The 21,015-nt window shown below is 39.3% G+C and overlaps 1 protein-coding gene across 3 annotated transcripts; it reads right to left on the bottom strand.

The window, feature by feature from the left end:
• Nucleotides 1-7,785: 7,785 nt before the first annotated feature.
• Nucleotides 7,786-20,573, bottom strand: Zfp69b (ZFP69 zinc finger protein B). Of its 3 annotated transcripts, none has more exons than XM_027937605.2 (5): nucleotides 19,731-20,573; nucleotides 16,230-16,315; nucleotides 14,659-14,785; nucleotides 14,302-14,400; nucleotides 7,786-9,426 (listed from the first exon to the last, which is right to left on the bottom strand). In XM_027937605.2, the coding sequence occupies exons 1-5, from the start codon at nucleotides 19,894-19,896 to the stop codon at nucleotides 8,255-8,257; spliced, it is 1,650 nt and encodes a 549-aa protein (XP_027793406.1). In that variant the 5' UTR covers nucleotides 19,897-20,573; the 3' UTR covers nucleotides 7,786-8,254. The 3 variants fall into 3 exon arrangements, with proteins under 3 accessions (XP_027793406.1, XP_071473829.1, XP_071473830.1); XM_071617728.1 differs by having other exon boundaries at nucleotides 14,302-14,397; XM_071617729.1 differs by lacking the exon at nucleotides 19,731-20,573 and having other exon boundaries at nucleotides 16,230-16,602.
• Between the last annotated feature and the right edge of the window lie 442 nt (nucleotides 20,574-21,015).

The raw sequence follows: 21,015 nt of genomic DNA, 5'->3' as shown, positions 1-21,015 counted from the left end.
GGAGGAAGCAGCTCACATGATGATCAGGAAGGAGAGAGAGAGAGAAAGAGAAAGAGAGAGGGGCTCCACTTGCCAGACACAAAATGTGTACCCCAAAGGCATGCCCCCAATCACCCACCTCCTCCAGCCATACCCTACCCACCTTCAGTTACCACTCATTTAATTCCCATCAGTGAATTAACTTACTGCTTAGGTGAGGGATCTCATAACCCAATTGTTTCTCCCCCAAATCCCCTTGCATTGTCTCACACACAAGCTTTTGGGGGACACCTAACATCCAAACCACAACTAGAATGTCAGTAGGACTGCAGACAGTAAAGACAGCACTCAAGAGGGTTCAGAGAAGGAGGACTCTATTAAAATTTGAAGTAGAGGCCATTCACGTTATGTTCTGGCTGAGAAGTTGTCTACATTTGGTCCATGTCCTGAGACTTTCTGTGAAGTTGATTTTAAAAGCAATGGACTTCTTAATCTGGTGGAAGAAATTTCTAAGAAGCATAGCATTCAGGCAGTGGCATGGATAGTGCTGGAGGCTTTTAGCCAAAGTTTATTTTGATATTCAGGAGAAGGCAGAAAAGAAAGATTTGAAAAACTTGGACTTCGAAGGCAGGAGTAAAACTGGGGCTAAGGAAGTTGCAAATGATAAAGACATTACAGCCACTAAGGAATGCTAAAGACTTTGCCCCCAAATAATAAAACAGATGGCTTGAGGGTGTCTCAGGAGCTGGTAAGACCACACCCATCTCAGGCTCAGGGAGTAAAAGTAAAAAAGAGATCAAAGGGGCATCCTTGCACTAGGAGGCCTAGGAAGTTTTTTCAACATGCTCAGCCACCCAGACACTCAGAGGCTGCTGCAGTCAGGGTCCCTGGAAACTTTACCACTGCTCCAGATGGTGGCAATCTTGGTGGCAACCATGTGGTGATGGTTCTGCAGGAATGCAGGATGCTGGAGTTAGGGAATCATGGGGGCTTCCAAGATTCCAAAGGAAGGTCTGGGAGGCCAGGCACAGTGCAGCAGGGTTGGAGTCCCCATGGACACCCTCTGAGAGGACAAAGTGTGGAGATGTGAGGAGGAAGCCAAAGCTGTCCCAGAGACCCCTGAGATTAAGAAATGCCAGTAACATGGGACTTCATCCTAGGAAAGCTACAGGAATTAAACAGAGACAAGCCAACAGAAAGGACACTTGGGCTGCAACCAACAAAGCCATGAGGCAGAGCTACACAAGTCCTTTGGACATAATATCACCGTGTCATGTGCCCCAGATGCCAGACATGGAGCTATAGGACTTGTTCGCCAGTAATGCCTTGGTCCTATCCCTTCTTTCTCTACCCATATTTTTCTTTCTTTTTTTAATATTTATTTTTTTAGTTTTTTTAGGTGGACACAATATCTTTATTTTACATTTATGTGTTGCTGAGAATGGAACCCAGTGCCTCACACATGCTAGGCGAGTGTGCTACCACTTGAGCCACATCACCAGCCCCCCATATTTTTCTTAATGAAAATATTTACTCTATACCTTTACATATTGCATATTTGTAAATCATTTTTTATTTCTTCAGGAGCTCATGATGCAAGTTTGCCTTGAATCCCAGAGACTTTGGACTTGAACTTTTGGGCAGTTCTGGAACTGTTGAGACATTGGGTGAAGGGAAAGTGAGGAACAAGAGATGGGTAAGCAGAAATGAAAGACAGAGACAAGGCAGAGTTACAAACGAGAGTTTATTTGTCAGAGCTAACAAATAAAGGCTATTTCTCTATAGGATAGAGAGGCAAAACAGGCTTGAGGTTTGGGACTTTTATGGGGGAGGCTCAGAAATCAGAGCTGAACAGGTCCTAATGTGGGCAGTCAGGGGTTGGTTGGTATGAGGAGTTTCTTTCTCAGAAACTCCCAAGGGTGGGAAAGTGAAACTTTTTCCTTAAAATGGCGGCTATCACTAAAGATGGCCATCCAGATGCTAAGCAAGGACCTTATATTTGGGACTTTTGTTAATGGGCTAAATGTATTTTGCATTGTGAGATAGTCATGAACTTTTGGGTGCAAGGGGCAGAATATTATGGTTTGGATGTGAGGTGTTCCCCAAAAGCTGTGTGTGAGACAATGCAAGAAGGTTTGGAGGAGAAATGATTGGGTTATGAGATCCCTCACCTAAGCAGTGAATTAATTCACTGATGGGAATTAAATGAGTGGTAACTGAAGGTGGGTAGGGTGTGGGCTGGAGGAGGTAGGTGATTGAGGGCATGCCTTTGGGGTACACATTTTGTGTCTGGCAAGTGGAGTCTCTCTCTCTCTCTCTCTCTATCTCTCCTTCCTGATCATCATGTGAGCTGTTTCTCCCTACCACCACACTCTTCCCCTGTGATGTTCTGCCTCACCTCAAGCCCTGAGGAATAGAGCCTGCTGTCTATGGACTGAGACCTCCGAAACCTTGAGCCCCCAAATAAACTTTTCCTCCTCCAAATCGTTCTTGTCAGGTCTTTCAACCACAGCTGTGAAAAAGTGACTAAAACAATCTCAGTTTACAAGTTCATCTCTGTGGTTTTACCAGGTGCCTGATAAAATATAAACCACCTGCAGAGAAAAGCATTGAAGGGCTGGGGATGTGGCTCAAGCGGTAGTGCACTCACCTGGCATGCGTGTGGCCCCGGGTTCGATCCTCAGCACCACATACAAAACAAAGATGTTGTGTCCGCCGATAACTAAAAAATAAATATTAAAAAAATTTTTTGAAAAAAAAAAAGAGAAAAGCATTGTTATTTGTGTTAGGTAGTAACTTGCAATGAGCAGTGAAATGCATAGCAAATTCATAAGTGTTCTTTAAATTACATTAGGGTCTTCTTTAAACTACTTTCAAAGTAGATTAGAAAGCAAAGGGTGGTAGTTAATTTGTAGAAAATAAACAAAAGCAAAGGAACTAATGAGGAAAATAGTCAAAAGAAAGGAATTAATGGGACTAACTCTTGACAGAGTCCATTGATGTTGATGTGAAGCTAGGAATTATGACTATAGGTATCTCCGTCTGGCTGGGAAGGAAAATTTCCTTAGTAGCACAGGTGCACTGACTTCTGACCAGTTATTGATCCAGTGCCCACATTTATGTGGGATTGACTTATACATAAAAGGCCTCTAAGTAGGGTGGCCATCAAGACAGTTCCAGAGAGGACCAACTACGGTAAAAAACTCTGGTGCCTGATGTGAAGGAGGAGTTGAACACCTTATTGGCAAAGAGTACACAAAGTGGTCCCCAGTTCTGTAAATAATCAATTTGGACACAGTGTTGTCTCCTTTGTCATTCTCTCTCTCTCTCTCTCTCTCTCTCTCTCTTTCTCGTTCTCCACTGTGTCATTTTGCTTTTACTTTACTTTCACCTTTCACTTATAATAAAGTTCTCTTATGTGGCTTTTTGTGTATGACTTTAAATTTTCTTTCATCAGAACACAAGAACTGAGATTTGGAGTTTCAGCTCCCCACTTTCCTGTGACAATTGCAGGCTCCCAACTTTTTCTACACATAAGCAATGCCAAATACAGAATTAAAAATAACCAGGGCTCTGTGTTACTTGCTTCTGGGGTTGATCCCCAGCACACACACAAACCTGATATATGTACACACACACACACAGTCTTTGAGTGAAATCCAGCAGAAACAACCACCAGAAATAGTCCTGCAAAGAAATTGCTCTTGGAATTATCAGAAGCAAACAATAAAATAATTTTTCCCCTTAAATAAAATAAAAAAACAACTGACAATTTTGGTAGGTACATGGAAGCTCTAAAAGTTGATAGAGCAGATGCAAAAAGGAAATATAGATATTATGATAGATAAATACAGTAACAAAATTGAGAACTTGATGGACAAGGATAATAGATTAGACATAGCTAAGAAGACTAAATGAAAAGCTAGGCCAAAAGAAATCTAGAATGAAACATTAAGAAACAAACAAACAGAAAAAGAACTTTGGATGTAATTCAATGGTAAGAGCACTTACATAGCATGTATCAAGCCCTGAGTTCAATCTCCAGTACAAAAAAAATTATATATATATATATATATATATATATATATATATATATACACACACACACACACACACACACACACACATACAGAGAGAGAGAGAAGAAAGGATAGATATGGAGGATACAGTGAGCAGTGAGCAGCAGCTCTAACATAAGTTTGAAAGAAGCTAGGGCAGAGACTGCATTTAAAGACATAAAAAATGAATATTTTTAGTACCTATAAAAGCAACCAGATCACAAATAAAAGACAACAAGTTTCTAGTAAGATAAATTAAAAGAAACCCACACTTAGATACATAATAGTAAAACTTTAAAATGCTAAAGATCAAAGAGAAACTCTTAAAAACGTCTATGGTCATTTTATAAAATGCCCATTCCTCCTCCGATGGATGGAGATTCCCCTCGAATGTGAGAAAGACTTGCTTATAAAGAATATAATGTAGTAGATGGGCTGGGGTTGTGGCTCAGTGGTGGAGCACTTGCCTAGCAGGGGTGAGGCACTTGGTTCAATTCTCAGCACCACATATAAATAAATAAAATAAAGGTCCATCAACAACAACAAAAAAGAAAATAATGTAGTAGAAATGATAGTGTTCGAAGTTAAGTCATGAAAGATATTGCCATTTCTGCTCTGCACACTCTTTGTGTTGATTCATATCTGGAATGTCCCTCAAAGTCTCGTGTTGAAAGCATGATCTCCTAGCAAGGTTCAGAGGTGGGGCTTTCCAAAGTGATTGCATGAGGGCTCTGACCTCATCAATGGATTAATCGCTTGATGCCTAAATGGACTCTGAGGGGAGGGACCAGTACTACCGGGGCATGCCCTAGAAGGGTTTAGCTTCTCCATGGCCCCTTTCTTCCCCTCTCCTCCCCACTTCCCTCTGTCTCCTCCTCCTCTCCTTCCTGGATGCCACGAGCTGAGCAAGTTTCCTCTGCCCCACCCCTCCACCATGATGTTGGAGCCATTTAACCATGAAACGAATCCCCTGAAATCATGAGTCAAAACAAATCTTTTCTCCTTTAAGTTGTTCTTGTCAGGCATTTTTTTTTTACAGCAATGAAAAGCTAACACAGATTGATTCATCTGGGGAAACCCAGCTGAGTTACCAGAATCAACTGTCAGCCATGCAAGTGAGCCAGTGCTATCCAGGAGTCAGTGCAAAGAGGACAATGAATTGTTCCCTGTTCTGTTACCTCTGTACCCAGTCAAGCCTTCAGATGCCTTCAACTTCAGCTGACATCTTGACTATATTCTGAGCCAGTACTTCCCATATAAGGAGCTTCTTTAATGTTTGACTCATGAATACTTCAAAGTTTATTTTTTAAATCATTAAGTATTGGGGTTATTTGTTATGCAGCAATCAATAACTAACAACATTGTAAAGCAACTGATAACTAACACAGGAGACATTGTGACAGCCAATATCATCAGCAGTAATGAAAAACAGAAGATAGTGGAATGAAATTTCCAAAGTGTTGTGAGGAAATAATTGACAACCCAGAATTCAATACATGGTTAAAAACAAAGACATTTTCAGACAAACAAAACCTGAGAGTTTGCCCCTGGCAGACTACATTAAAAGAAATTCTCAAAGTTGAACTTCAGGCAGAAAGAAACTGATTCCAGACAAAAAGATGAAGATGTAAAAAGAACAAATAAAGTAGAAGTTATATGAGCAAATCTAAATCAGCATTAATGATATATACTAAAATAATTTGTGGTTTTACAAAACAGAATTAAAGCCAAGCACAGTAGCACACACATGTAAATCCCAGCAACTGGGGAGGCTGAGGAAGGACTGAAAATTCAAAGCCAACCTCAACAACTTAGTGAGGCCCTAAGCAACTTAGTAAGACCCTGTTGCAAAACACAAAATAAAAAGGGCTGGGGATGTAAAGCACCCCTGAGTTCAATCCCCAATATGAAAAAAAAAACAAAACAGAATATATCCAAGATCAATAGCATACAGATCAGGAAAGAGATGAATGCTGTTAAAGTGTTCTACATATTGTATGACTACATGGAGTAGGGTAGAGATATTCATTGTTACTTTTTCCTTTCTTTTTCTTTTTTTTTGGTGCTGGAGATCCAACCCAAGCCCTTCCCCAAATTAAGTATGTATTCTGTCACTGAGCTTTGCTCCAGCCCAATATAATTTAAATTTTGTAAAAAAAAAAAAAAAAAAAAGTACTTTTTCTGGAAGACATCTTACTGAATATAAAAACCTATTAAAAAGTTAATAGTAACTAAGAAAATGAGGTAGGGAAGGGAATAAGTTCAGAAGTGGACACAAACATATTTATGACAAGATTGGGGGAAAGTGTGTCTTTTTAAGAAAGTGAATCTGGGGAAAGTGGATATTCACATTGACTCATTCACAAAATTCAATCCAGATGGATTGCAGATTTAAATGACAAGTTATTTTAGTCAGGTGTTTCACTGCTATGACCAAAAGACCTGACCAGAACAATTTTCTTTTTATAAACTTTCTTTTTTTTAATATTTATTTTTTAGTTTTAGGTGGACAGAGTATCTTTATTTTATTTTTATGTGGTGCTGAGGATGAACCCAGTGCCTCATGCATGCTAGGCGAGGGCTCTACCATTAAGCCACAACCACAGCCCTAGAACAATTTTTTAAAAATTTCTTTTAGTTGTAAATAGACTTTTATTTTATTTATTTATATATGTTGCCAAGAATCAAACCCAGAGCCTCACATATGCCAGGCAAGTGCACTACCACTCAGCCATAGCCCCAGCCCTGACCAGAACAATTTTAGAGGAGGAAAAGTTTATTTGGTGTTCATGGTTTCAGATATCTCAGTCCACAAATGGCCGACTCCATTGTTTTGGAGTGGAGATGAGCAGAACATCATGGTGGAAGAAAGCAGTTCAGGACATGATACCAAGAAGCACAGAGAAAGAGCTCAGCTCTCCAACCACACCCTCTGTGACCCATATCCTTCATTCCCACCCTACCTGCCTATAGTTACCACGCAGTTAATTCCTATCATGGATTAATGCACTGATTAGTTTAAGGCTTTCATAACCCAACCATTTCACCTCAAAACTTTCTTGTATTATCTAATGAATGAGTTTTGGAGGGACACCTCATATCTAAACCAAAATAATGGGTAAAACAACAAAAAAAAAAACTTTTAGAAGAAAGTAGGAGAATGTTTTCATGACCTTAAAGTAGGCATAGACTTACTAAATGGGAAAAACTGATAAATTAACTCAGATTAAAATTAAAAAACAGATTTTCAGACACTTCTAGAAAATTTGGGGGGAAATATATTTGGCAGTATCTACCAAAGCTAAATTTTGACTTAGCAATTCCAGCCCTAGATATATACCTAACAGAAATACACAGGTTCAGGGATGAGGCTGTAGCTCAGTGGAAGAGCACTTGCCTAGTATGTGTGAGGTAAAGGGTTCGATCCCTAGCAACACATAAAAAATAAATAAATAAAATAAAGGCATTCTGTCCATCTACAACTACAAAAAAATTAAAATAAAAAGAAATATAAAGGTTCAGATGTTCCAGTTTATATAATCTCAGGCTGTTTTTGTGCAAAATGGCAGAGTGTAATAGTTCTTTCAGAAGCCATATAGCCACACCTAAACACATCTACCATGTAGCCTTTTACAGAAAAAAAAATTGCCAATTCTTGGTCTACAGGAAAAAAAAAACAACAATATGCATAAGTATCTCATGATAGTGGTTTTACATCAATTCTAGAAAGCTCCCTTTATTTCTATGACCAACACTTTCAGTATACATCTTATAGCTATGTAAAAGAATAGAATAAAAGTTTGTGCTATATTTTATTCTGATTTGTTAAAGGGATATTTAAAACAGTGATTCTCAATGGTCAATCCCCAGATCACTGACCTGCCATGAAATTTTCATTTGTCCATAGTGAAAGGTAAAAAGTAAAGACAACTTTGGCAGATTTTCATAGTGTTAATTCAGTATAATGGGCTATTTATCATAATTACATCTTTTCTACATTTTTAAATATTAAAATTCCCTTTTCTGAAACAATGCTGATAATAAGTTGTTAATTTTAAGACAGTAAAATTAGCAGTTGGTAACATTTATCCAATCATTCAATTCTGAAGTATTGTGAGGAAATAATAAAACATAATCGTTCTTAAAATCTAAAGGTTAGGAAACCATTGATTTAGAGGCTTTTGTTCCAATATGGTTTCTCTAATGCTGCATATACTTCATGTATCATTGCCGAAGGAATTTCTTAAATGTGTTTTGCAGTGTCTAATAAGTGAAGAACTACAACTGAAGGCTTTCCCACACTCATTACAGTCATAAGGTTTTTCTCCAGTATGAATTCTCTGATGTTTAGCAAAGGATGAGTCATGCCTAAAGGCTTTCCCACAGTGACTGCACTCATAAGGTTTCACTCCAGTATGAACTCTCTGATGAATGGAAAGATGTATTCTCTGACTAAAGGCTTTCCCACATTCCTTGCACTTATACGGTCTTTCTCCAGTATGAGTTCTCTGATGCTGAGTTAGGTATGTGCTATGGCTGAAGTTTTTATTGCATACATTACAAATATAGGGTTTCACCCCAGTATGAATAATCTCATGTTGCCTCAAGTGTCTAATCTGGAAAAATGCTTTTCCACAGTCTTTGCAGGTAAATAGTTTCTCTCTAACATGAGTTCTCAGATGCTGGATCAGTCCAATGCTCTGGCTGAAGGCTTTCTCACATATCTCACATTCATAGGGCTTCTCTTCAGTATGAATTCTAACATGTTGAGTAAGGGATGAAGGATGTCTAAAGGTTTTCCCACATTCCTTACATTCATAGGGCTTCTCACCAGTATGGATTCTTTGATGGGGAATAAGGGATGAACTTTGGCTAAAGGCTTTTCCACATTCCTTACATCTGAAAGGTTTCTCTCCGGTATGAATTCTCATATGTTCAGTAAGATGAATGAGTTGTTTGAAATTTTTTTCACAAATGTTACATTCAAAGGTTTTCATTTTTGTATAACTCCTTGAATGATTAATCAAATCTAAATTGCATTTGTTTCTCTTTCCAGGTGTGTCATTTTTATGGTCTTTTGTTCTTGAAGAACCTGCTAGTCCTGGGGTAATTTTTGAGCTAAAATTAACTTTTTTGTCAAATTGCTTAGATTCTTGGCTTTTCTCTTGAGTGAGAATTTTCTTATGGATTGAGGGGATTGGCCCCTCAGGTGATCTACCTTGGTTTTCCAGGTAACTTTCTAATTTATCACATTTTGAGACTCTTCCCAATGTAGAATACAAGGTGCTTCTCCTTGTGGACCTTTCCTTTATCAGCCCAGAATGTAATTCTTCCCATGAAATTTCATTCTTTAAGGTTGATTCTTTGGTTTCTGTTTTACTCTCCAAGTCTGAAAGAAAGCCAAACATAAAAATGATCCATACTTACTGTTAAATTGCCACAATGAGAACAGATGGGAAAATATACATACTAGCTACAGAAGGCTTGGACTGTCTTCAAAGTGATCCTGCCACCTAAAGAGCTGATATGAAAGCAAATGAAGAAACGGTAAGAGGAAAGAAGCTTTGAAAACCAACGAGGAGCTCATCCATGTGAATTGCTAAAGGGAATAAACCAAGAAAATAAGGGCAAATATTTTAAAATATGATTAAGAAATACAGAATTCTAGGGTTGGGTTGTAGCTCAGCAGTGGAGTACTCACCTAGTATGTGTAAGGCACTGTGTTTGCTCCTCAGCACCACATATAAATAAACAAAATAAAGGTATTTTGTCCATTTACTATATGTGTGTGTGAGGGTGTGTGTATGAATATATGTGTGTGTGTATACACACACATATATTCTCATATATATATATGAGAAACAAGATTTTTTAAAAATATTTTTTGTAGGTCACAACACTTTTATTTATTTATATGTAGTGCTGAGGAGCAAACCCAGGGCCTCACATGTGCTAGGCAAGAGCTCTACCACTGAGCCACAACCCCAGCCACAGAAAAGCAGGATTCTAACACCATATTTCTAAGAAAAAAATTCTTTAAGAGAAAAGTACTTTTAAAAAAATTCTAGTTGGAGATATAGCTCAGTGGTAGTGTGTTTGCCTAGCATGTACAATACTCTGGGTTCATTCCCCACAACCACAAAACAAGTCTCTCTCTCACACTTTTTAAACATGACAATCACACTTTTTAAACATTACAATATATGTGAAATGTATGTTTCATATAATTAATTGTTATCATATATATTATGTATTAGATAATTACATAAAATATTATATTAGTAACAAAGAAGTGGCTTATTATTTAGTCAATGTATTGATTAAAAATGGGGTTGGCCTCCTCCTGAGATGAGATTCCCCATGTCTTAGGATTTGAGAATGTATACACACATTTCCCAGCTATGTCTGTGTAAATGTATACATTTCTGTATACATGGTTTCACATACATATTTGTACAGAAAAAGGATCTTGGTATATATACACAGGTCTGCATTTATTTTGTTGTGGTGCTGGGGATTGAACACAGAACTTCATACAAGCTAGCCAACTGCTCTACCACTGAGATAAACTCCAATTTCTTGTTTTGCTTTATTAATTCAACTATATCTATGAGCCTCCATTTATGTCTTCATGTTTAGACTTTTCTCATTCTAACAACTGCACTGCCTTCTACAGTAAGGACAAATGATAATTTAACTTTTCCCACTAAAAATATTTAGATTATCTCCAATTTTTCACTATTACAAGTCACACCACAATCTACATTACTATGCATTTATTCTTATAAACTCTTGCCATATTCAACTGGATTTTCTGCAGAGAAACTCTTGTTGTGAGTACATTCAGTAAACAAAGGCCCCTTAACCTCCTCACTCCCTGAATTTGATCAGTCTTTATAATTTTGCTACCTCTTATGAAGTAGAAAATGGTTTCTCAATGTGTGAGAAAATTCTATATAAGGATAAAACTATCTATTCTATCCACAGTATATCTGGAACATTTTTGGGAGAGGTACTTTCTGTGATATTTACTCTTTCATCTCTATGCCAATTTTAGTTCCTTCCATTCTAAAGTATCAATATTTCCTGCCCAGAGATAAATATTATTCCCTAGGACTAATCTCACTTTAGCAATCACACATAAAAAGGGCTCAGGTATAGCTGAATAAATTCTGGAATGGGATTAAAAGGCAAGCAAGGATTTTGAGATTCCTTATTTCAGGGAATAGGGAGTAACATAGGTGCATGCCTGTAATCCCAGCAATTTGGGATGCTGAGGCGGAGGATCCCAAGTTCAACATTAGCTTCAGAAACACAGTGAGATTCTAAGCAACTTAGTGAGATCCTGTCTCAAAATAAAAAGGGCTGTGGATGTGGCTCAGTGGTTAAGTGCCCTGCATTCAATTGGGGGAAAATAATAGAAAAAAAGTGATAAGTTACATGGCCAAATCTGGTAGTAACATTCAAGATGATTCAAAAGAAGAAAATAAGACATCAACAAATCCAACTAGAAATTATAATACAGGTATAAAATGATGAAACTCACCACTACATCAAAAATAAAAGTAGAGGGATGGGATTGTGGCTTAGTGGCAGAACACTTGTCTTGCATGTATGAGGCACTAGGTTTGATCCTTAGCACCACATAAGAATAAATAAATAAAATAAAGGCATTGTGTCCATCTAAAACTAAATAAATAAATAAAAGTAGAAGCAAAACTAACAAGTAATATCAAGGAAGAAGGATGGGGAATGAAGGCAAACCTAAGTAGAAATGTGATATATTCTTTTTTAATTTTTTTAATTTGTAGATGGATATAATATCTTTATTTTATTTATTTTTATGTGGTGCTGAGGATTGAACCCAGTGCTTCACATTTGCTAGGCAAGAGCTCTACCCCTGTGCTGCAACCTCAGCCCGATACATTCTTGCTAACACCATGATTTTCAGAGACTGAAAGAACAGGGTAAGTCAGCATGAGAAACCTGTTTAGGAGAGAAGACAATTTCTGTTTTTTAATTTTCTGGGTTTGAAGTGACATCAGTGCTTCTGTATAGAGATGCTATAAATGTCAGACTATGTGGCTATGGAGTTCATATGGATGAGCAAAGCAGTGGTGAAAATTCAAGCATGGAACTGAGAGCTGAAAAAATCACAATGTATTTGTGGGAGTTTCCACAGAAATACAACAGTAGTATAAAAGACAAGAGGCTCCTTGGAGATTGTGGCACAGACTATGGATAGTCACTGAAATCTGTTCTCCCCATTTTTGGACATACAACTAAATTATATCTCCCAATCTCCCTAGAATTAAACTGAGTGAGATAACAAAGGTCTCCTTTGCTAAGTGAATGAGAGGAAAGGGATGTGAACCACCCTAGGCTGGCCCATTTAAACTTCCTAAATGAGCTCCTTTGTGCTCCTATTCTACGCTAGCTACATGCAGATACTGAGGAAACCCCAGGGATGGTGGCGCCACAGAGTAGAAGTAACCCTGGTCTCCAAGTTGCAAGATAAAACTGTCAACTGACCTAACCAATTCCTTCAGAACAGTATATGATTAAAAAAAATTTTGATGTGAGGTAATGGCTCAAAATGTGCTGTGGAATTTTAAAGTCTATTTGTTATAGTAGGTTAGCCTATCTTAACAAAGCAGGAAATTACATATCTGTCTTTCAAAACACACTGATGAGAGCCACTGAAAAAGCAACAGGAGGGAGAGTAGAAAACAATTATTAATCTACCTGGTGAAGGAAAGGATACCAAGTGGTGAAATCTATATAACCTAATGCTGCCATCTAGAATAATGGTATGAGAACTGTAGAGTCAGGATGATTAGAATTAAAATATTGATTCCTGACAGACATGGTGGTGCATACCTCCAGCTACTCAGAAGGTAAGAAGATAACCAAATCTGAGGCAAGTCCAGTCAACACAGATATAATCTGTGCCACAATCTTGTCTTTTATACTGCTGTTGTATTTCTGTGGAAACTCCCACAAATACATTGTGATATTTTCAGCTCTCAGTTCCATGCCTGTATTTGCCTGTATTTGGGAGACTTATTTTCACCACTGTTTTGTTCATCCATATGAACTCCATAGCCACATAGCTTGACATTTACAGCATCTCTATATAAATGCACTGTTATCACATCAAACTTTGTCTCAAAAAAAGAAAAGACTGGGAACTGTAAGTCAGTAGTGAAGCACCTGCCTAGAATGTGGGAGATCCTGGGATCAAATACTAACTAATTGGTACAAATTTCTCTTTTTTTCCCCTCCAGGAACTGGGGATTAAATTCTGGGGGTACTCTACCACTGAGCTATATCTCCATTCCTTTTTATTTTCTATTTTGAGACAGGATCTCACTAAATACCTTGCCTCTGTCTCCCAAGCTGCTGGGATTAAAGCATGCACCACTGCTCCTGGATGTATAAATTTATTAACCAGCCTTCTTTCCCTCATTTGTAAGATGGAGGTAGTATGGGATTTCTGAGGCAAGTGTGGTAAAAACCTGTCGTCATTACTTTTCTTAGATGTTGAAGAAGACTGTTAAAAGCTATTAGAATTGCCAGGTGCAATGGTCCACACCTGTAATTCCAGGGGCTGGGGAGGCTGAGACAGAAGGATCTCGAGTTCAAATCCAGCCTCAGCAATGGTGAGGAGCTAAGCAACTCAGTGAGACCCTGTCTCTAAATAAAATACAAAATAGGGCTGGGGATGTGGCTCAGTGGTTGAGTGCCCCTGAGTTCAATTCCTAGTACCAAAAAAAAAAAAAAAAAAAAAAAAAGCTGTTAGAATTGGTAAGAAGGAATTCTCTGGTGATTTCTCAAAGAGTCATAAGTTAAAAAGAGAATTAGAATTGAAGCTCTGATCACAGGATAAGAATTAGAAAAATAAAATAAAATGAAATCTTTGAGAGAGTGAAACCAATGATAAAATGACAGAACTGAGTGAGCTGTGTTTAATGAGAAGAGACCTGTGAACTTCAGATATACAAAGGAAAGAAGCTATGATCAGAGCAAGGCTTGGAACACTGGATCAAGGGAAGATTACAAAATCAGGTCAAGAGAAAGATCAAGAAGGCATCTCTTTTTCTCTGACTCCAGAGAGACTAGCAAAAAGATGTATATGTGGGAAGCGGGTGAAAGGTGGAAGATTAAGCTTTCTTGTGTGCACCATCTCCCCATGGCCTGGAGAAGGCTTTCAGGAAATTTTCTGTCCAACAACATCACAAGGCCCTACCTGCCTCACCCTTACCTGAACATGAACCTCCCGAAACCTTTTTCTCCATCAGCCATGGTTCTTCTCCTTTCTCCAACTGGGAAATCACAACAGGTTTGCAAAGTTGATATCCTGCTAACGGAGATAAAAGACTGTACATGTTGAGGTCAAAGAACCATCCCAAGAATTTAAAAAATAGCCCTCTGGTATTCAGTCTTATGAAGGATAGAATAGAAACAGTGAGGCAAAAGACCACAGCAATTCAGACATGGTGTTCAGAAGGTACTAGAAATCTCTAGTACAGAATCAAAAACCCAAGCAAAGTCCTTAGTTTGGAAATAAGAATTTTCTTCCAATAGGGGAACAAATTTTACAAGGGGAGTCAATCCTTACCCACTGAGACCAGGTTCCCATAGTTCTCCAGCATCACTTCCCGGTAGAGATTCTGGTGATCAAGGGCCAGTTGCCCCCACTCCTCCTGAGTGAAGTCCACAGATACATCCTTGAAGGTTAACAGTTCCTAGAACATCAAACACATTCCTTTCAAGCCAGAGTTCAGGAAGTTGTTCTGACCTTGTCTAGATGCAAAAAGATTCCAGTCAAGTTTTCCTGGATACCTGCTTGATAATTGTTTGATTCCCTGTTGGAGATTTTAAATCAAAGCACAAAGCATGTAAGTTGCAATTTGGTTGAAAGGAAAACACTCATGAAATATTAAGAAGGCCACAAAATGGTATGTAAAGTAATTTAGATTAAGGACAAAACCATTCAGGAATATTTGGGGAAAAGGAGAGTTCAAAGGGGGCTAAGGCCACAAGACAGGGACCTTTGTTGGGCTGAAAGAACTGACTAAAGTAAGAATACTTTAGAATGAGCAAAATATCCTTAGTTAGATTTCTCTATTAAATAAGGAAAGTATGAGAGAACAGAAGATTTTAGGAGGGAGCATGAATTCTGCCTTCTAAGGAAAGATGGATTGTAAAGTACCAGTATCTTCTCTGATATTCAGTCTTACGAAGGATAGAGTAGAAACACATTCCTTCTCTCGCTATACTTGTGCCCCAGGGGCTTGATCAAAAATTTCTCTTAAAGGTCAACTAAAGAGTGACTTCCAAGGATACTGGTACCTGATTCTTTTAAAATGTTACTTAATGGACCTGGTGTGTAGCTCAGTTGTAAAGTATTTGCCTAATAAGTCCTAGGTTCAATCCCAGGACTGCAAGTAAGTAAAATAAAATTAAAATAAATATATTTTTTTAAAATTAAAGGCTGTTTAAAAGTAAAATAAGGGGGCTGGGGATATAGCTCAGTTGGTAGAGTGCTTGCCTGGCATGCACAAGGCCCTGGGTTCAATCCCCAGCACCACAAAAAGAAAGAAAAAGTAAAATAAAATGAGCCAGGCACAGTGATGCATGCCTGTAATCCTAGTGATTTGGGAGGCTGAGGCAGGTAGCTCACAAGTTAGAGGCCAGCCTCGACAACTTAGCCAGATACTCAGCAACTTAGAAAGACTCTGTCTCAAAATAAAAAACAAAAAGAAGTGGGAATGTATTTCAGTGGTAAAGCACCCCTGAGTTCAATCATAGTACATAAAAAAACAAAATGTTGTTCAAAATATCCAATGTTTTATTTATTTAATGTTTGTCTTTCTCCCAGATAGTTTCTGAGTTTTGAAGGCAATATTTCCACTCTCACATGCACCTCAACACAACTTTTAAATTTGTTGGATAAATGACTGGAGGTCTGCTTAAAACAAGAGGTTTAATGAGGAGGGTTATACCAGAGAGGAATCAACTGATGCCACCAAGTTTCCTGAGGAAGAAGAGGCTACAAAAAAAATCCAAGAGATGGAGTCAAAGAAAATCAAAGTTTGGAGATCAGCAGGGGATGTAGCTCAGTGAGAGAGTTCTTGCCTAGCACACATGAAGCCCTGAGTTCATCCTCAGCAGGAATCTCCAGCTCACCTGGGATCCTGCTGTCAGGAGCCCAGGAGTCATTTCATCCTGGCAACTTTCTCCCTGGGACTCATCAACTTGCTGAGATGGCAGAGCTGGGGAAAGAAAAGAACCATGAAGGTGGCATCTTCCCAAATCCCCCAAGGAGAAAAACTACACACACAGATTCATTGAATGGGGCTCCTCCCCTAATATACTCACAAAGAGAGACATTAAGAGCAACTCAAAAGTAGCCCAAGCTTCCTTAATGAGGAGGACCTGCAGTGTGTTGCTTAGATATTAAGGGTCAGTGCTGGTTCCAAAACAGATATATCAGGTCACTCCTTTGTTCAAAAATCCTCAGAGATTCCCCACAACAAGAAAGAAAAATATAGATACTTCACCGTGAACTTCAAAACCCTTCACAACCAGTCCATAACTACTTCTCCAAGTGTTAGCCTTTTCTAATTGCCATCTTTCAGCCACTAGACACACCTGCCCACACAATCCTGTTCATTCCTTGAACGTACTTGGACAGGACTCAGCTCAGTACTTTTCTCCAAATCCTATACTTTGTGAAAACTTAGAATATCTTTCAGGCCCAGTTCAAGTGAAATTATCTCAGACACCCTTAATGAGAAAAAAGCTTCTTTCCCTCAATTAAGTATGAGCATATGGGGAGAAACTGGACCTTCTTCATTTTTTTCTCTGCTAAAATGCTAAGAATAAACCATGCCAAGATGCTAGAATTTGAGAATTAAAGGCTGAAACTGAGGTATTAAAAATATGAACTAAATAAAATAAAAAATAGGGCTGGGGGTATGGCTCAGTGGTCAAGTATCCCTGAGTTCAATCTCCAGCACCCTCCCCCAAAAAAATATGAACTATAGGGGCTGGGGTTATAGCTCAGTGGTAGAGCACTTTCCTGGAATGTGTACAGCAGTTCAATCCTCAGTACCACATAAAAATAAATAAATAAAACAAGAAATTATGTCCATCTTCAACTAAAAAAAAATTTTTTTAAATACGAACTATTTGGGCTGGGGGTGCAGCCCAGTGGCACAGCACTTGCTTGGCATGCATGAGTCACTGGGTTTGCTTCTCAGCACTACATAAAAATAAACAAATAAGTGGCTGCGAGTGTGGCTCAAATGGTAGAGTGCTGGCCTAGCACATGTGAGGCACTGGGTTTGATCCTGAGCACCACATAAAAATATTGTATCCACTTAAAACTAAAAAATAAATAAATAAAATAAATGCATGCTGTCAGTCTACAACTACAAAAAAAATTTTTTTTTAAAGTACAAACTATAAATTAAGGTCCATGAATTACTGTCTTGAATTTTACTACACCTTTACATCCTGAATAGTGGGCACCCATATAATTAAGATTTGTCATTTAGCTATCCGTATTTTTCTGAACCATTTCAAAGTTGCAGACGTCATAATATCGCCATCTATCTTTGCTGGCAACCTAATCCTGGGTTCACAAAATCTGACTATTCCAATAACTCAAGAAAATGACAAAGAAAGCACACAACCACACAGACTTACCTTTTCAATAATCTGGAGCTGGCTCTGTGACATTAAGGGTCCTTGGAAAGAGAGAGAGCCACTGGAATTCTTTATTCTTATATAGGGAACACACAAGGGGAGGTTCCATAGAACATTCTATCCCCAAAAGGGCAAAGGGGCAGGATTACAAAGGAACAGATGAGTGTAGATCAACCCCCGCAGGTGATGCCTACACCTGGAGCCATGCTTGCTATCCAAGTTGGGACAATGCCCAAGTCAATGAAATTAGTAATTGGTCAGGGCCCCAGGGCATCAGAACTTGAAGGTGTCTGCATCCATGGCAGCTCCCAACAATAATACGTCAACTCTAAATATTTCAAATAAGAATATTCTTTGTATAACCATAATATCATGTATCATAATTAAGAAAATCATTGTTGTGGAATTACTGTTAATTCCATAGTATCATCCATATTCATATTCAGTCCATACTCACATTCCCTCAACTGTTCCCAAAGTTTCTTTTATTCTGGATTTTTCCCAATCCAGGAGTTAATTGAGTTCAAACATTCAGAGTGGTAGTTACCTCTAATCTATCACTCTAGAATGGTACTTCTATTTTCATGACACCGACTTTTATTGAAGAGCCCAGAACAGTCTGACTGCATTCTCAAGGTTTACTTTACTTCTTCTTCCCCTAAATTTTCTGTAAACAAGAAGTTCAATCTGTAAGCTTAATTTAGGATCAAGCAAAATATTTTTGTGGATACTATGTGTATATATAGCATTTTCCATAAACTACAAAATGCCAAGTTATTCCATTATTGGGATATTTGATTGAGATGGTGTCCACCAGACCTCACCATTGGAAAAACCATGATCTTTCCTTGACATTTAGCAAGTAATCTGTAGGGTGTAATATTCTAAAACCATGTGAGTATCTGTTTCCTATCAACCTTTCAATTATTTCATTTGCCATAAAATATTAGTTATTACTGACAGTGATTTTATAGAAAATTCTATAAATAGCTTCCCCTTACCAACTGAAGATGTAAAAGGCAAGATAAATGCATCATTCAATCACATAGTAATTTATTTTCTTTCTCTTTGTTTTTTGTGGCACTGGAAATTAAACTCAGGAGCACTTTATCACTAAACTACATCCCCCAACCCTTTTTTAAAAAAAAATATATATTTTTTTGAGACAGGATCTTGTTAAATTGGCAAGGTTAGCCTTGCACTTGTGATTCTCCTCTCAAGTAGCTGGGATTACAGGTGTGCATCACCATGCCTGGCCATAATAATCTATTTTCAAAGTAAGAAATCAGTGTATTAACCACCTACAATATTTGCAAATGAGCCCTTCTCTCTTCTCTACTTAAAAAAAAAATGTAGTTGTAGATGGACAACATGCCTTTATTTTATTTATTTATTTTTATGTGGTGCTAAGGATCAAACCCAGTGCCTCACATGTGCTAGGCAAGTGCTTTGCCACTGAGCTGCAGCAACAGCCATCTTTCTCTATTCTAAGATAGAGAAAGAACATGTGGAACTTTTATTTATTCGAGGTATTACAATCAATAAAGAACACAAACTGTCCAGAATTTGTCCATTGGGATTCTCTTGAACCTGGGTCCCACAACCTTTGGACATATGTCCACCAGTCTTTAAGCTCTTCCTTGTTTTCTAGCACAAGATACTCCAGGTATGTTCTCTGCTGCCTTCTGCTTCTGACCTAACTACCAACTCCATTCTGCTCTTCAAGTGGGTGGTGAAGATAAAAAAAAAAAAAAAAAAGTAACATACACAGCCATGACACTGAAATATTGGTTTTGGGCTGAAGTGACCTCTACTACTTCAGAAAACCCTAGACCACCCCACACCCATTATCAAGAACTCCCAAGACTTTTCACCCAGCTGTCTCCCCAGAGATGCTTCTACTCCCTGGTTCTACCTTCTTTCCCACACTGGAGGAGAATGCTTCCCTCCCTCCCCACCCCCCCACCCCATTCTCACCTTCTGCTTCAAATATTTTAGTCACATCCTCCCACAGGGGCGCCCCCTCCTTGGCCTTCCTTGGATGGTGCAACTTCACCCAGGTGCTGGCCTTGGTGGGCAGGGTGATCAGGAACTGCTGTGGCATGATGACTTCTGCACTCCTTTTCCAGGGACTCTGCCTCATCCACAGTCCTGACTGGGCTTTTCCACTTTCTGATGAGGAAACTGCTGGGACCCCAGACCGGGGGTTTCACAGCTGTACCAGCCTCCTCTAATAACCAACTCCTGCTCCTCCGTGTCCTCAGTCTCAGGAACCAGCGGGGAAATATAGTACCAGAATCTGGGGTGTGGCTTTTTTTGTCAATGGCTCTCAAGACACATCCCCCACCTTGGATTAACCTGTCTCAGCAGGCAGCTAGATGCTCCAGGTATTTATTGAGCCACCCCACCCGCTACAGTCTCCTGGAGATGCTGAGCAAAAAACATTAGTGTCAACAAAGTATCAAGAAGCCTCAGTTATACCATCAGCTTCTAAAACTTCAAAATCATCCTAAAATATTCAGAAAAGATGGAAGGAACTGGTGGATTAAAAAAAAAAAAAAAAAAAAAACATGGTCCAAAACAACTGAAGGTGTCACTAAGCACAAAGAGATGAAGATCCCAATTCCTTGTTACAGGCACGATTATGCTTAAAACAGTCCGCGATTTGGAACCGCAAAGGATCTGGGTGTGAATCCCAGCTACTTCCCTTCACTGAGGCAAATGACGTCAACGCTCCATCCGGGTTCTCCCTCCCTAACCAAGAGGTTATACTGAGGCAAATGACTTAAACGATCCATCCGGGTTCTCCCTCCCTAACCGAAAGGCTACACCGCGCTCGTGGGTAACGGCGCAGGGACCTTTTCGCAGCTTGGGTTTGAGTCAACCACGCGGCATCAGGGCGCACCGCGCGCGACAGGGTGACGGCGAGCAGTTGCTGGGGCTTCACGGCTCGTTGCCCTCCCCAATCCCTGGAGCGTCCCCGTGCCCCCGCTCACCGGCGGGACAGCACACCCGCTTCTCGGCCGCAGCCAGCAGGACTCCGCGCAGTGCGCCCACGGTGCCGCGTAGCTCCGGGGAGGCCAACGCAATACGCCTGCGCGGTGGCCTCGCGTGTCCTTCCCGGCGTCCTCCACCAGATCGGGCCTGGGTGCTCACCCCGCCCCTGGTCCGCTCTATTGGGACACCCAGAATGCGAACCCAATAAGCCAGCCCCACTCATAAGAAAGGAGGGGCACCTTGTTTCCGCTGCCGAGGGTTCACA

The sequence above is a fragment of the Marmota flaviventris genome, chromosome 10 (genome assembly GCF_047511675.1).
Source record: "Marmota flaviventris isolate mMarFla1 chromosome 10, mMarFla1.hap1, whole genome shotgun sequence".
NCBI lineage: Eukaryota > Metazoa > Chordata > Mammalia > Rodentia > Sciuridae > Marmota > Marmota flaviventris.
The sequence above is the reverse complement of the archived record's forward strand: the minus strand, read 5'-3'. Positions and strand labels throughout refer to the sequence as shown.

Excerpts from the sequence above, each read along its gene's own strand:
- Zfp69b (XM_027937605.2), bottom strand. The coding sequence starts at position 19,896 with ATGAGGCAGAGTCCCTGGAAAAGGAGTGCAGAAGTCATCATGCCACAG. Across the intron at positions 14,786-16,229 it reads TCCTGACAGCAGGATCCCAG|GAACTGTTAACCTTCAAGGA; the intron begins GTGAGCTGGAGA and ends TTGATGTTCTAG. Across the intron at positions 9,427-14,301 it reads TTCGGGAGGTTCATGTTCAG|ACTTGGAGAGTAAAACAGAA; the intron begins GTAAGGGTGAGG and ends GCTTTCTTTCAG.